The sequence below is a fragment of the Rhopilema esculentum genome, chromosome 4 (genome assembly GCF_057945365.1).
Source record: "Rhopilema esculentum isolate cy_ngs chromosome 4, ASM5794536v1, whole genome shotgun sequence".
Taxonomy (NCBI): Eukaryota; Metazoa; Cnidaria; class Scyphozoa; order Rhizostomeae; family Rhizostomatidae; genus Rhopilema; species Rhopilema esculentum.
This window is the reverse complement of record NC_142818.1, coordinates 9,703,325-9,715,843: the sequence shown is the minus strand read 5'-3', so window position 1 is coordinate 9,715,843 and position 12,519 is coordinate 9,703,325. Positions and strand designations below refer to the sequence as shown.

Genomic DNA, 12,519 nt, shown 5'->3' with positions numbered 1-12,519 from the left:
ATGGGTACGTTGAAGAGAAACAGGCGGAGTAGTTTGGCTTCCTTTTAAGAGTCCCGTCATGGTCAAAGGTAACCTATCCCACCATAGGTAACCTGTGGTGAAATTCAAACCTGTCAACTCTCCCGGTTTTGCCGGGAGACTCAGGATATTGCTTGCTTTCTCCTTTTCTCCAGGTTTTTTATGATTTTCTCCCTGTTTTTTCTTGTCTTTTTGCTGAGGTTTTCTTATAACAAAAATGAAATGACTTTCTTGCAAAAAATGACTGCGAGAAATATCCTGGAATGTAGTTTAAGCTAATCTAGAGGGCGTGGTCGCAAAAATGTATTTCATACATACCTGGGGCCTTAAGCCTGAAATACACGATCAGTTTTTATCAGTTTTTTGACTGACAGTCTTCAGTTTCACCAAGATCGATGTCCTCCATACACGATCAGTTTTCTTCAGTTCTAGACAACTTTTCGCCGGCCTGGGCATGACATATCGTGGGCATGACATATCGCGAAGCATTTTAGTGCGCTTTTCAAAAGTTGGTTTGTTTGTCAAATAATGCTATCAAATTGAGCCCCCCATTTGATTTTCTTGGCGCCGCCCTACCCTGGGAAAGTATACTTCATCCTCTGTGTCTAAATTTTTTTGCTTCAAGTACTAAAAATTCTTAACTTTTTCTGATTGCCCAGTACTCGCTTTTTAAAGTGATTTTCTTTCACAAAAAATGAGAGTAGAAGACTATTGACCTTGTACTGCAAAATAGTATACAAAAACACACCATTGGTTATATCATGTACATGACATATCAGTTAGTAGCCTTCACATGAACCCAAAACTGTGCTTGAAATTGTAACCTTTACTAAAATCAATCTAAAACTAAAGCATATTTTACTCAGATTATTGTAAGCTTTCAGCTTATCAGATTATGTTATATGTAAATTCAGATTTATCTAAAAAAAAGAAACTAAACACAGTATAATCTTATATTACAATCAAGATATTTTAAAATACAGTTGAAAATTTTTTTCATGTATTTGTCTTTTGTTGATTCATTTGGAAAAGTAGAAGTAAAATCCGGTATAAATTCCCAGCATCAAAATCACCAATGTCCCAAGCAGAATTAATCCATCCTATTAAAAAAATGAAAAACAGTAAAATTCAAAGAAAATGAAAATAGTTAAGCCTGAATACAAGGAAAACAGAATTAGCTAGCTGGCTAACGGTCACATGGCAATTTTATGCATTTTAAAAATAGTCCAACAGATTTGTACAAATGATTATCAAAGATCCCATTCATGGGTTCTTGGAAATGGCAATTCAAAAACGAGCAAGTGTTTTATCTTTCTGCTTAATCCTTCTACTTTTTTATCATTCCTATTTTTTATTTATTGATTCCCTTCTTTATTTTGCATGACTAACAGATAGATTCTTAGTGGATGTTGAAAAATCCTAAAGGACTTTGAAATGTAAATTATTCGTAACTTGAAAGGGTGCTGGGCAAACACTGTGCTGGATTAAGACATGACATAAACATGGCAGGCCTAGAGAGCAAACAAATATATAAACAGTAACTGAAAATGTATGTGATGAGCAATGGTGATGAGAGTATTTAAATATTTACTGGAATGTTGAAGAATCTCCTAAAAAGTCTTGCTTAGGCACCAGGGGCAGACACTTTGCCAAACATTAGGGGGGCAAGCCTATTATTTTGATAAGATGATGTCACATTTTCCATTGTTTTAGAACAAAAGACCAATATCCTCACAAACATTCGGGTGACTGCCCCCCTTCACTCCTGCAGGTATCTGCCACTGTTAGAAATTGTTGTTTCTATAGACACATAGGAGTGGGAGACATAATGGCTTGAGGGCTACACCCTCTCCCCAATCAGAGACAATTTTATCTCATTAAGCAACAATATTTGGGTAAGACCCAAACTAAGCCCCCTAAATGTCTAGCCTCTGCTATGCCCATGTTTAGACACTTTCAAGCTGTATACTTTGAAGCATAATCCCAAAAAAAGAAATTAAGGGAGAAATGTCTTTTACTTTATAAGAAAACAGGATACATTTAGTTTGTATATAAACTGATTATTTACTTCAGTCAATGGACTGTTCACTATTTTTTCTAGATGGCACATAGAATAAAGGACTCTTGATGGCCCTGGAAAGATTATTGTTATCGATTTTACCTCTATGTCCATGTCATGGGTTACTTTCTTTAACAAAGTTATAAAACTCAATGAAGAAATGCAATAGGCAAATACATACTTTTAATGGCGACTCTGACTTTCTTGCTTGTGCCTTGCTCCGAATTGCTAATGTGTCTCTTTTACTTTTCCCCTTGAACTCATGTTTTCCTGCAAAAATTCATAAAGAAGATTTCGATGATCAACTTGAGCATCTGTTTTTGCACTTTTTAAAACAAATTCAATAAAATCTTTCCATTGAAGTCTGAAGAAAAGGGATTCTATCAGTTGAATTCAACAAATTCTGAATATGTAGAAGGGACTTAACTCAGGTGTGCTAACCCTATGAATATATGGCTAAAAATGCCAAGCAAGCAATTATGTATGCTGTTCACACTTATTACATGATATTCTGTGCCAAGTCAAAAAATGTGTCAAAGATAACAATACTTTAATCCTGACTTAATGAAAAGAACATTTAACATGCTTGCACTCTGTGAAGAACCTGCAACATAAATTTTATAACCTTGGCCCTTATTGAATACTTCAGTATCAAAATTTACAAAAAAGTCGAAAAACATTTGAAGGCTCAAATTCTTATAGTGCAGTTGTTAATTTGGGTTTTGAGCAATCTGAAAAGGAGGGGCAAATTTTTGAAATCACGATTTAAATTTAGTGTAGGCTTATTAAGTTTCCAGGTGCCCTCAACTCAAAGCCCTACAGTGTCAATATTGGCATGTTTTATTGCCATTAAACATAATCATTAAATTTCCAACCCACTCCACTCCATGCAAGTCCAATTGAATTAGCTTCAAGTTTTCAGTCACAGGCACCGCGGAGCAGGAGCTGCCCCCCCACTTTTGCAAAAAATGTCAATTATTAAGTAATAAACTACCAATAAAGCCTCTTTTTATACGGTTTTAGCCCCCCCCCCCACTTTTTTAGACCCCCCCCCCCCCCACTTTTCACAACGCTACGCGGTGCCTGCATCCATAATAAATGTAGAAAATGTGTGTGTGATTACAGCGGTACGCTGGCATCAAAATTTGTGTGTGATTGCTTTAATTCAACAATCGATTTAGATCGTACGTTTACCTAATTGCTTTCTATATTTATCAACATCTGATCTCGCATGGTCAGCATCTCTTCTTCCCATATTAAATTTTAGTACGAACCATTTTTCAAAATAGGCTCCTCTACAATTCAATTGTTGTTTTTGCTGTTGTTGTTGTTCCACTAACCTTACGTGGAAAATTATGCGTCGTGTCGTAGGAAACTTTATTCCTTGCGCGGGTGCGCGGGCAAGTTCACGCGCCTGAAATCATGCACTTTTAAGAAACTTGTATTGTTAATAATGTGAAATGTATTCAAACATGGACTCTGCGCGGCCAATATGCAAAAGTGCGCGGATGGAAAATTTGTGTGCGCGGGCAATGTATCGCGGATACGCGACAAAGTTTCCAGTCTAGGTACTGCAGTGACGAAAATTGAACAATCATAACAGAAGATTTTTACAAAAGCTCTATTGCTTTGCAAAAAAAATGTGGGGGGGGGGGCCTTCGGCGGAGGCCCTGAAATGGAAGGATGAAGGATACATTTTGCCCCCAGTTGGCTGAGGTCCCCTTCTACATTCTCAAATTATCCACATTTTTACTTTTTGCTGGATTTTTTTACGATCAAGATTTGATTGTGCCAATATTGTGTGAATTCAGTTATTGGATAATGAATTGCAATTTTTCATATAAGAATTTGCAACAGAATAAAATTTGACAAATTGATGAAGATAAGAAACTTTATAAGGCGAAATTAAACCTGCTACAATGCCTGCCAAAAGAACTTGGAACACCCAACAATTGGCATTGCATTTTATTTCTTTAATTCCTTTTCCGAAAAAAATTACTATTTCCACCCACTTCCCCCTAGAACAATGTTGATAATTTAGAGAATAAATAAAAGAAGCGCAAAAGAAAATGCTTTCTAAAATATTAAGCCGTTTCATAGTAAACCAACATTGTTCCCGGGGGGATGATTGATTTTGACATTGGAAACTGACGTCAGTGTTCAAAGACTTTTGGCATGCATTGTGGGTGTACATTCTCACTTCTTCCCCAGAATGTATTATGATCTCTTTTTCTTCTTACTCTTCATCATTTTGTTCTTCTTTTTCATATCTTCTTTCTCCTCTTTTGCTAATCTTTTCCCCTTTTTTCTTCTACTTTATCATTAACTTCTCCATCTTTCGCTTATTTTTTCATCTTCTTTCCATTCCTTTTCTTTCCTATTTTTCTTTCTTTTTTTCTTTTCTTCCATCTTATTTCATCCTGCTTATTTTCTACCTCTTCTCTTTCCACCTCTTCTCTTTCTTCTTCTTGCTCATCTTCTTCCTCTTATTCTTACAGAATTGACATCGTCATTTTCTTCATCCTCTTTAATCCTTCTTCTTTTCTTTTTCTTCCCCTTTTACATCCATGCTTTTTCTTTGGCTTTTTCACTTTTCTTTTGCTTTTCTTTCTTCCTCTTTTGCCGCTTCCCCTCGCCTATTTTTCATTTTATTTTTATTACTTTTTCTTGTTATCCTTTTAATTTGTTCCTTCTTTTCCTTCTTCTTTTCCTTCTTCTTTTCCTTCTTCTTTTCCTCCTTCTTATCTGCTTCTTAATTTTTGCATAATTCACATGTTGCTCCGGTTTACCAAAAGTCAACGATGCGGATCATTCTTCTTGATACACTTTTTCCGTTAGCATTTTCACACTTGTCTTCACTGCTTGTGCTTCTATTCACACAATCGTCCTATCTTATCGCTTTTTCTTCTTTCCGTCTACCAAGATTCATCTTCATCGCCTTCAGCCTCACTTTATCGTTCGTCATCTCATCTATAGTTTTCACCATATCACTCAAGTCTTTCCCCTAAGCTGGCTACATTCACCTTTGCCTTACTGAATATTCATTGCCCTCCCTTGTTTTCCCTGGCAAATGATTGAAACAAATGATTTTATTATTTTTTTCTTGTTACTTTAGCATGGACATTATTGCTATACAAAGAGTGAGATCAGTCTGATTATTTCGAACGATAAACGTGCTGCATGTCAAAAGATAGCTCAAAATGTTGGTGCTGAAATTGATAACACCTTTTTGTTATGACAGATAACTTACACGAAAACTTAGGCTTGTTCATACAAAAACCTACACGCTAAGATTTCCCTAACGAGAAATTTTTTCCCAGTCTTTAAGAAAACCATAAACGCATGCGAATACTCATCTTATACAAGATGGATACCTGCACACCTCATAAGAATATTCTCATACACATCATATAACATCAAATACAAAGTAATAAAAATTACTTCATACCTGTCTGTCATAAAGTGCTTAATGCCGCATAGGCAGAGTTGTACACGCTTTTAGTGTATAGAACAGGACGGATCAAAATTGCTGCTATTTACAATTACAGGTCAGGCATTGATACCGATTTCTTTTATATCTTGTATACATTAACAGAAACCTCCAATCTGTATAAATATACTTTCAAATTACCTTGGATCTCTCTATCTAACGAACATTACTCAACGTATAATTAAGGATTATGTCAGTTCATACTTACAACGTAACGTGGTTCCATATAAACAAATTTAGTCGTGTGAAAAAGGATTTATTGAGCCAGTAAGCTCGCATGATATCAGTGTAGCTCCTTAAGACATAGAATTATCGATAACGCTATCAAAAATACAAAGTCCTTTCGGCTTTGTAAAAATACAGCAATATCAGTGACCATTTATTCAATTTTTCAGAAATTCGTATTAAGCTTTCAAAGTCACTTAAATTTCAACGGTTGCAAAAAGATTGCCGTCTTATTGGATGACAAACGGTTAGCCTAATTTCTCCATAGACGATGTCCCCATCCGAAATCAAATCTTCAGAGGATAAGCAGACACATTCTCGACTAGAGGCGCAGCCTGCACAATGTCTTTAAAGTGCCTAAGACAAGCTCCTAGAGTATGCAAATTTATGCATGTGATGATTATTCATGCAGATTATACTGATTTAGCAAGGTAGCGGGAAAGAGACACGACTATGACGTACCCTGAGTAACACTTTTGATAATAGAAAACATCCCAACACGAGAATGTAACAAAATCTCTCTAACATACGGTTAAATGTGTAAATTCATAAAGCTTTTGAAGCCAGTTTGTACATAAACAAAGTAAATAGCTATTTATATGATCCATAACCAGGAGGGTTCTAGGATTTCCTCACTTCTTCACCATTTTCATAATGTCTTGCGTAGTGAACGGAGCCTAAAATCAATAAAAACAATGCTGTGATCATGGAGCTGAACTACATTGAAAACCGACAGGGCGAAACAGATCCTAACCTAGTAGGTGCATTTTTCTCCGTTTCTCTCATTACAAAGCTGGTGCACGTTTTATCTTCCCTGCCTTTAAGATTTTCGTTGTTATTTGGGATTTGGCGCGAGAAAAAGATAATTACGGCGGTAAAAAATCTGAAATTGACGCAACTTTGAGCAAGGACCTCTCATGTAATAATTACTGAAGCTTTTAGAATTTCAAACCAGCATTAAAGCAGTTTGGTTGCTCCATTGGGACAGTAAGCTACGTTGAGATGGTTATTTACGTCAAACTTTGTTATGACTTGATTTCGAAAGTCATAGAATCAGTGCGTATTGAGAATTGAATCTCCTCGTACACACTGTCAAGTTCTTCCAGCAACAAAGAACCTACATTGCATCATCTACATACAAATGACGAGCAAATGTAAAGGATTTACAGCTGCAAAAAAGTGGCGTTGCAAGTTTTACATTATAAAATATCTGTTTAAAAACTGTTTACATGGGATGGGGAGTGATACTCAAGCTGTCATTACTTCACCCAAAAGGAAAATCCCGAGCATTTTGGAGAAACTTTGGATTTCAATTAGAATTTTCCAAGTTGGCCTCTTGCAAGCATACATTAGAATTCGTTAGTCTCAAAGAGTAATGTCCAAACATCCCGTGAACTTCGCGACTTAATTTTTTTCAACTTGTTCTTTCCAAAGAGCTTTTTGGTATAGATTAATAAGGAAACTTCCTATTTTTACAGTCTCTCGATTCTACTCAAGTATCAATGTACCAGCAATCTGTGCCATGAACATGTATAATTACCGGTAATTGGCTGCTACACTGAATTCAGGAAAGATGGTAGAAATAACCAATATAAACGTGCCCAGATCTAGGTATTTGGAACTTTGATTTTCGGGCTAAGAATAAACACACATGGATGCTTCTTTTAAAAACGATCTTCAGCAAATTTACAATGCTTTCATAATGACATTAATATCAGATCGTAGCCTAACCCCATGAGCAAACTTTCTCTCTGTCACGTATTCTAAATGTATCTTGTTCTCTTAGATTGGTGCCATTCTCACTGCATAAGTATAAATTTTGTTCACCTATCCGTTTAGCCAAGCTACCTTATTGTTCTGTAGCAAGCAACAGCACTCATCAACGCTTACTTTTCTGGAAAAAATCCACAAAGCTTTGTCCTAACGTTTCAGTGTCAAAGATCTTCATCCATGCATGAATTACACACTGCTCTAGTTCCACCATTATTCATGGTTATTTTGGGTGCTATCCTTTCCACGTTTTTCAATGCAAATCTTTCGATACATCACAATGAATTCAAGCATAATCAATAGCTTTGCTATGATTTGAGCAAATCACCATTCAACGTAGGAGCATCGAGAGAGGAGAGAAAGTGAGAATTTCACTTCTGCATAAGTTGACAATTTTCTAGAATCTATCTCATGTTTTACCCTTGGGCCCGAGGAAAATCTCGAAGGCCCAACTTTTACGCAATACCAAATTCTGCGTCCCACTAAAAAAATACAGCTTGAACCGTTTTGAATTCCTCATAAAATCCTAAAAACACTCAGCTTCAATCAATATGCTCCAACGTTACCTTACTTGAACAAAATTTAATCGTCTTTTACCACATTTTCCGGTAGAAACCCACATCACGAAAATCTTACCAAAATTGAAAAATAACTTGCAGGGTCGCATGCAAGGAAGGATTAAAAGTGTGGCGTGAGATCTCTTTACTGGCATAATGGCGAACATATTATCTACATCCACACGGAATATATTGTATCCAGGATTTCCTCAGAAGGTCGTTCTCTCCACAAAAATGAGAAAAACATTCTCAAAACTCGAATCTCAGCTTTCCAAGTTCCTTGCCCCATCCCTGTCATGATTTATATTTTACATTAGAATAGTGAATTTATAAGTACAACAGTTAAAAACCTCTATTTGAGATCACATATTGAAATTTATTGTTAGGGCTAAATTTTAAATTCTAAAGTTGCGTACAAAAATTATGTCATTGAAAAATAATTTATCAAATAGACTTTTCGTACTGCAATTCTAGTATGCTATGTCTACGTTATTTTCTGCCATCTTTCAACTAATTTTTATCTACATGGAAGTTTATAAAAGATAGTTATCAGGTAATTGTCATTTTCGTTGGAGATAAATATAAGTCAGTTATTGTTACAAACAAGTTTTTATTGAGCTATTAAAAATTCTAATTGAAAAAGGAACATAATTTCATTCTGTGTGTTTGGTAGAAAACGATTGCTTGGATGATATTTCCAACTGCTTCATAAAAGTGTATTTTGTGATAATTAGCTTGGTAATTTATAAGAGGGGCAGACATAAATAAGCTTATAATTATTATCTTACTGAGAATTTATAACTAGCTAACTTTAGGTTTACTTCATTATCCTTTTAATATACTTATTCATGGAAAGTTTTAAACAATACAAGTCAGGAAATTTGATAAAAATATTCCATATCGCACCTTCAAGGGTTTTTGTATTGACTTTGCAAAACATCATGGAAGAAGTGTTTACCATTCTGAAAGTTTGGTTAAAACTGGTCAATAGCTATTCAATTTTAACATGGTATGGGAATTGCAGATTGATGTCTACTTGTGATTTTGAAGCTTCTTGGCACACAGTACTTCTGAATTTTGGAAAAGGATCCCCTTGACGAAAGCCATCAAATCTATCAAAGATGCTTCAAACACACCATAATTGCACAGAATTTGATTCTTGGTTATGGTGTAAGATTCTCCAAAAAATATATCATATGAATATATGGCAAACATATACCTTGTAAAAGAAAGCTACAAAAGAGGGTGTCATTGATGGTTATTAACTGTGACAGGAAAATGCAAACAGTTTGATGCAATGTAAATTTTCAAGGTGTACCAATAGCTATCAGATCAAAAATTAACCCACACTAATGCTACAAAAACATGGATGCCTTGGAAATGAATGAGTGATAAAAATATGCATCCAAATCAAAATGTTCATATTTATTTTAAAAATCTTGAACAAAAAACTAACAAACAAATGTGTACCTCTGTTGCCTCCATTGGCTCTTGTTTTATCCTCCTTTGTCGTTCCTCAAATTCTTGAAGTCTCAACCTTGATTGCTCCATTGTCTCTCTTAGGTGTTTTTCTTCTACCTATTGAACATAAATGATTAAATAAGAAAATTTTCCAATGTTGAAAATAACAGTTGGTGATGGGATGTTTACATAACTGACTTTCTTAGACTGCTGTGAGCTGTTGAACTTGTCTAATCATAGTAAGATCAATGACCCTCTTCATTGCCCATTTCTTCCCAAACTCCCCTGGAGCTGCTTACCTCATAATTCCTTTTTAATGTTTTAACTTTCAATTGTCTAAATCTATGTTTAAAATTTTTTTCCTGATATGCCTGTAGACTCAAATGATAACTATTAAACACTGTATTTTAGCCTAAGTATTATTAGAAATAGCACTTAAAAATGTATTGTAAGTAATTATGTAACCCCCGTCTAGCCTGGTTCTAGGGTAGTTAGTAAAAAAACATGGCGGTCAAGTTCTTACTCGCAAACATCTTTAACTTTAAATTTTAATATGAATGACTGGCTGCTAAATGATAAAGACTGACCAACTGCTGCTAGCATTGGAGGAAACTTGGGGGAGGGGTGAGGGGGCTGTCATCCGTCCAATACTTTTGAGGACACTGGTCTTTTGTTCTTAATCAATAGGAGAATGTGGCATCATCTTGCCCCTCCTTAAAATTTGATTAAATGTCTGCCACTGATTGCAAGAGAACATTGGGTGCATGTAGTCTACAAAATTAGAATGGAATTGTGCAGGCCTTTCTCATTTGACCCTATACAGACTTTCAAAACTTTAGTTGAAATTTGGACATAGACAAGGCTCTGATTAAGAAGTCACATGCCTACATGATAAGGCAACTGAAGGATATCATGAGCATCAAGTGGCTTGATAAAATCACAAATGTCAAAATCCTGTTCCATGCTAACCTGCAAAGTGTGGCTGATATTCTTATAGAGAAAAATATTACATGGTTAGGGCACGTGCAGAGAATGGAAATGTCTGACTCTTGCTCTACCTCCAACTCCAATCACTGCCAAAGGTCTTGAAACACTAGCGTAGGTTTTGAAAGGCAAATTCAGCCATCCCCCTCTCCCCCTAGCAACATATTGATTTACTATAGAAAAAAAGGGTTATGGATTATACTTTTTCTTGTGGCTTGTATGATATTTTTCTATACTTTCAACATTGTTTTATGGAGATCTTCCGTCAGACTGAAGTCAACCATAGTACAGTCCTAGTCAATTTGATGACTGAGAGAGAGAGAGAGACAGACAAAGAGCTATCACGTCTTCTCACCTTTGAGTTACTTTCATCATATTCTAGAAATCCAGCACCATCAAGTCTTTGAACATCAACGTAGCCTTTGAACATGACACAAACACCATTCATGATAAATCTGCTTTTCAAATGAGCCTGTGAAAAAAATCAATTGATGAATGGAGTTCAGCATAGCATACCCGTGGGGTGATTATATCTTTGAATTATTTTTAAAAAAATGATTCAGTTTTGGAGATAGAAAACATTCAGATAGCCATAGACTACCAAGAGATGGAAATTTCAGTTCCCTCTATCAAATTGATTATTTTTTTTACTTCATTTAAGATAAACATGTCTTATGGAAAATCATGTCATAGTTTTGAATTATATCAATTAATAAATTGCAAAAGAGCTTACAGAACATAACTAAGTTAAATTGAATGCTGAAATTGCATTGTAGACAATTGTAAAGGGTTGTTAAATTCGTTTTTGACTATAAAATTCCTAAAGAGCTTTGTGTACTCAAATATGGCTGTCAGTCAAGGAATTTTCAGTACCGAGCCTTAGCCAAACTTTCTTACGAAAAATGTAGGACTAGGTATTCAATCTCAAAGTCTAAATGCTTCCTGTGTTGAAATATAAAAAGTAATGTAAAATAATTAAAATATTCTTAGTTTCAGAAAAGGTCTTTGTGTTTTTATAAAAAATTTGCCTATTTGTTATAAGGTTTCAGCTAGAGCCAAAGCACAATCATAGACAGTGACTAGAGAGTGAATAAATCTCATCAGAAAGAACTTGTGTAGGAGAAAAAGCAATTGTGACTACCTTTCCAGGTTCTTTATCATAATCTAAAAACTCTTTTGCTGGTTGTTCTGTCTTCTTTTCCTTTGATTGTGGTCCAAGGAATAGGAGAATGTTTGTTCCATTTGCTACAAATGACTAGACAAAAATCTACATGAATAACTTGAGAAAATAGAACCGAATTGCATAAAAACCTTTTCAAATGAAAATTATCCTGAAAAAGCCAAAGAAACTGATTCTTTCTTTTTCATTTCTTAAAGTTTATCAGAAAGTTGCTATTTGAAGCTTTCTTTGTTGCAAAGAAACAAGGCAACAAAGGAAAGAGCTCATAATATATTTACTTTGTATGTTATTTTACCATCTTGTAAAGTTAAGATTCTAATAGTTTAGGGAGTGATAAATAGGGGGCCTTTAGTTTAGGTAGTGTTCGAAAGAGCAAGGTTTCAAATTGATGACTCAAAAATGCAAAAAGGAGCACCTGGGTGAGCTGCAAATAGTTACTTTATCTCTCTTTCTGAAAATAGGGGCCCCCGGTTCCTATGTCTTTGCCCATAGAATCATGAACCAAGATTAACACTGCTCATGTTTTTAACAACAAGTCAAATATACAAAAGGTTTGCCTAAATTGTTTGCTATTGTTTAAATATTTAGCATGAAAAAATATTTTGATATGACTGCAAAAGTTTACTACAACTAACAAAATAATTTAATATCGTGATCATGATAGCAAAAATTTTGCTTCAAGACCCCCTGAGGAAGGTCAACCCCATCGATTATATCGTAAAGAAACTTACTATTGGACATCTTCCTTCTCTACAATCAGCGTGAAATCTTGAAA

The 12,519-nt window shown here is 35.1% G+C and overlaps 2 protein-coding genes across 2 annotated transcripts; both read right to left on the bottom strand.

Moving 5' to 3' along the window:
• Positions 1 to 957: 957 nt before the first annotated feature.
• Positions 958 to 3,409, bottom strand: LOC135691011 (triple QxxK/R motif-containing protein). The gene is made up of 3 exons (XM_065208726.2): positions 3,272 to 3,409; positions 2,259 to 2,347; positions 958 to 1,118 (listed from the first exon to the last, which is right to left on the bottom strand). Exons 1-3 carry the CDS (start codon positions 3,330 to 3,332, stop codon positions 1,038 to 1,040), a joined length of 231 nt encoding a protein of 76 aa, XP_065064798.1. The 5' UTR covers positions 3,333 to 3,409; the 3' UTR covers positions 958 to 1,037.
• A 3,015-nt stretch (positions 3,410 to 6,424) lies between these two features.
• On the bottom strand, positions 6,425 to 12,485 carry LOC135691008 (core-binding factor subunit beta). Its single transcript, XM_089115620.1, has 5 exons — positions 12,476 to 12,485; positions 11,706 to 11,809; positions 10,920 to 11,036; positions 9,590 to 9,697; positions 6,425 to 6,469 (listed from the first exon to the last, which is right to left on the bottom strand). Exons 1-5 carry the CDS (start codon positions 12,483 to 12,485, stop codon positions 6,425 to 6,427), a joined length of 384 nt encoding a protein of 127 aa, XP_088971746.1.
• Between the last annotated feature and the right edge of the window lie 34 nt (positions 12,486 to 12,519).

Excerpts from the sequence above, each read along its gene's own strand:
- LOC135691011 (XM_065208726.2), bottom strand. The coding sequence starts at position 3,332 with ATGGGAAGAAGAGATGCTGACCATGCGAGATCAGATGTTGATAAATAT. Across the intron at positions 2,348-3,271 it reads TAAATATAGAAAGCAATTAG|GAAAACATGAGTTCAAGGGG; the intron begins GTAAACGTACGA and ends GAATTTTTGCAG. Across the intron at positions 1,119-2,258 it reads AGTCAGAGTCGCCATTAAAA|GATGGATTAATTCTGCTTGG; the intron begins GTATGTATTTGC and ends TTTTTTTAATAG.
- LOC135691008 (XM_089115620.1), bottom strand. Across the intron at positions 9,698-10,919 it reads ATGATGAAAGTAACTCAAAG|GTAGAAGAAAAACACCTAAG; the intron begins GTGAGAAGACGT and ends TATGTTCAATAG. Across the intron at positions 6,470-9,589 it reads AGCCAATGGAGGCAACAGAG|GCTCCGTTCACTACGCAAGA; the intron begins GTACACATTTGT and ends TATTGATTTTAG.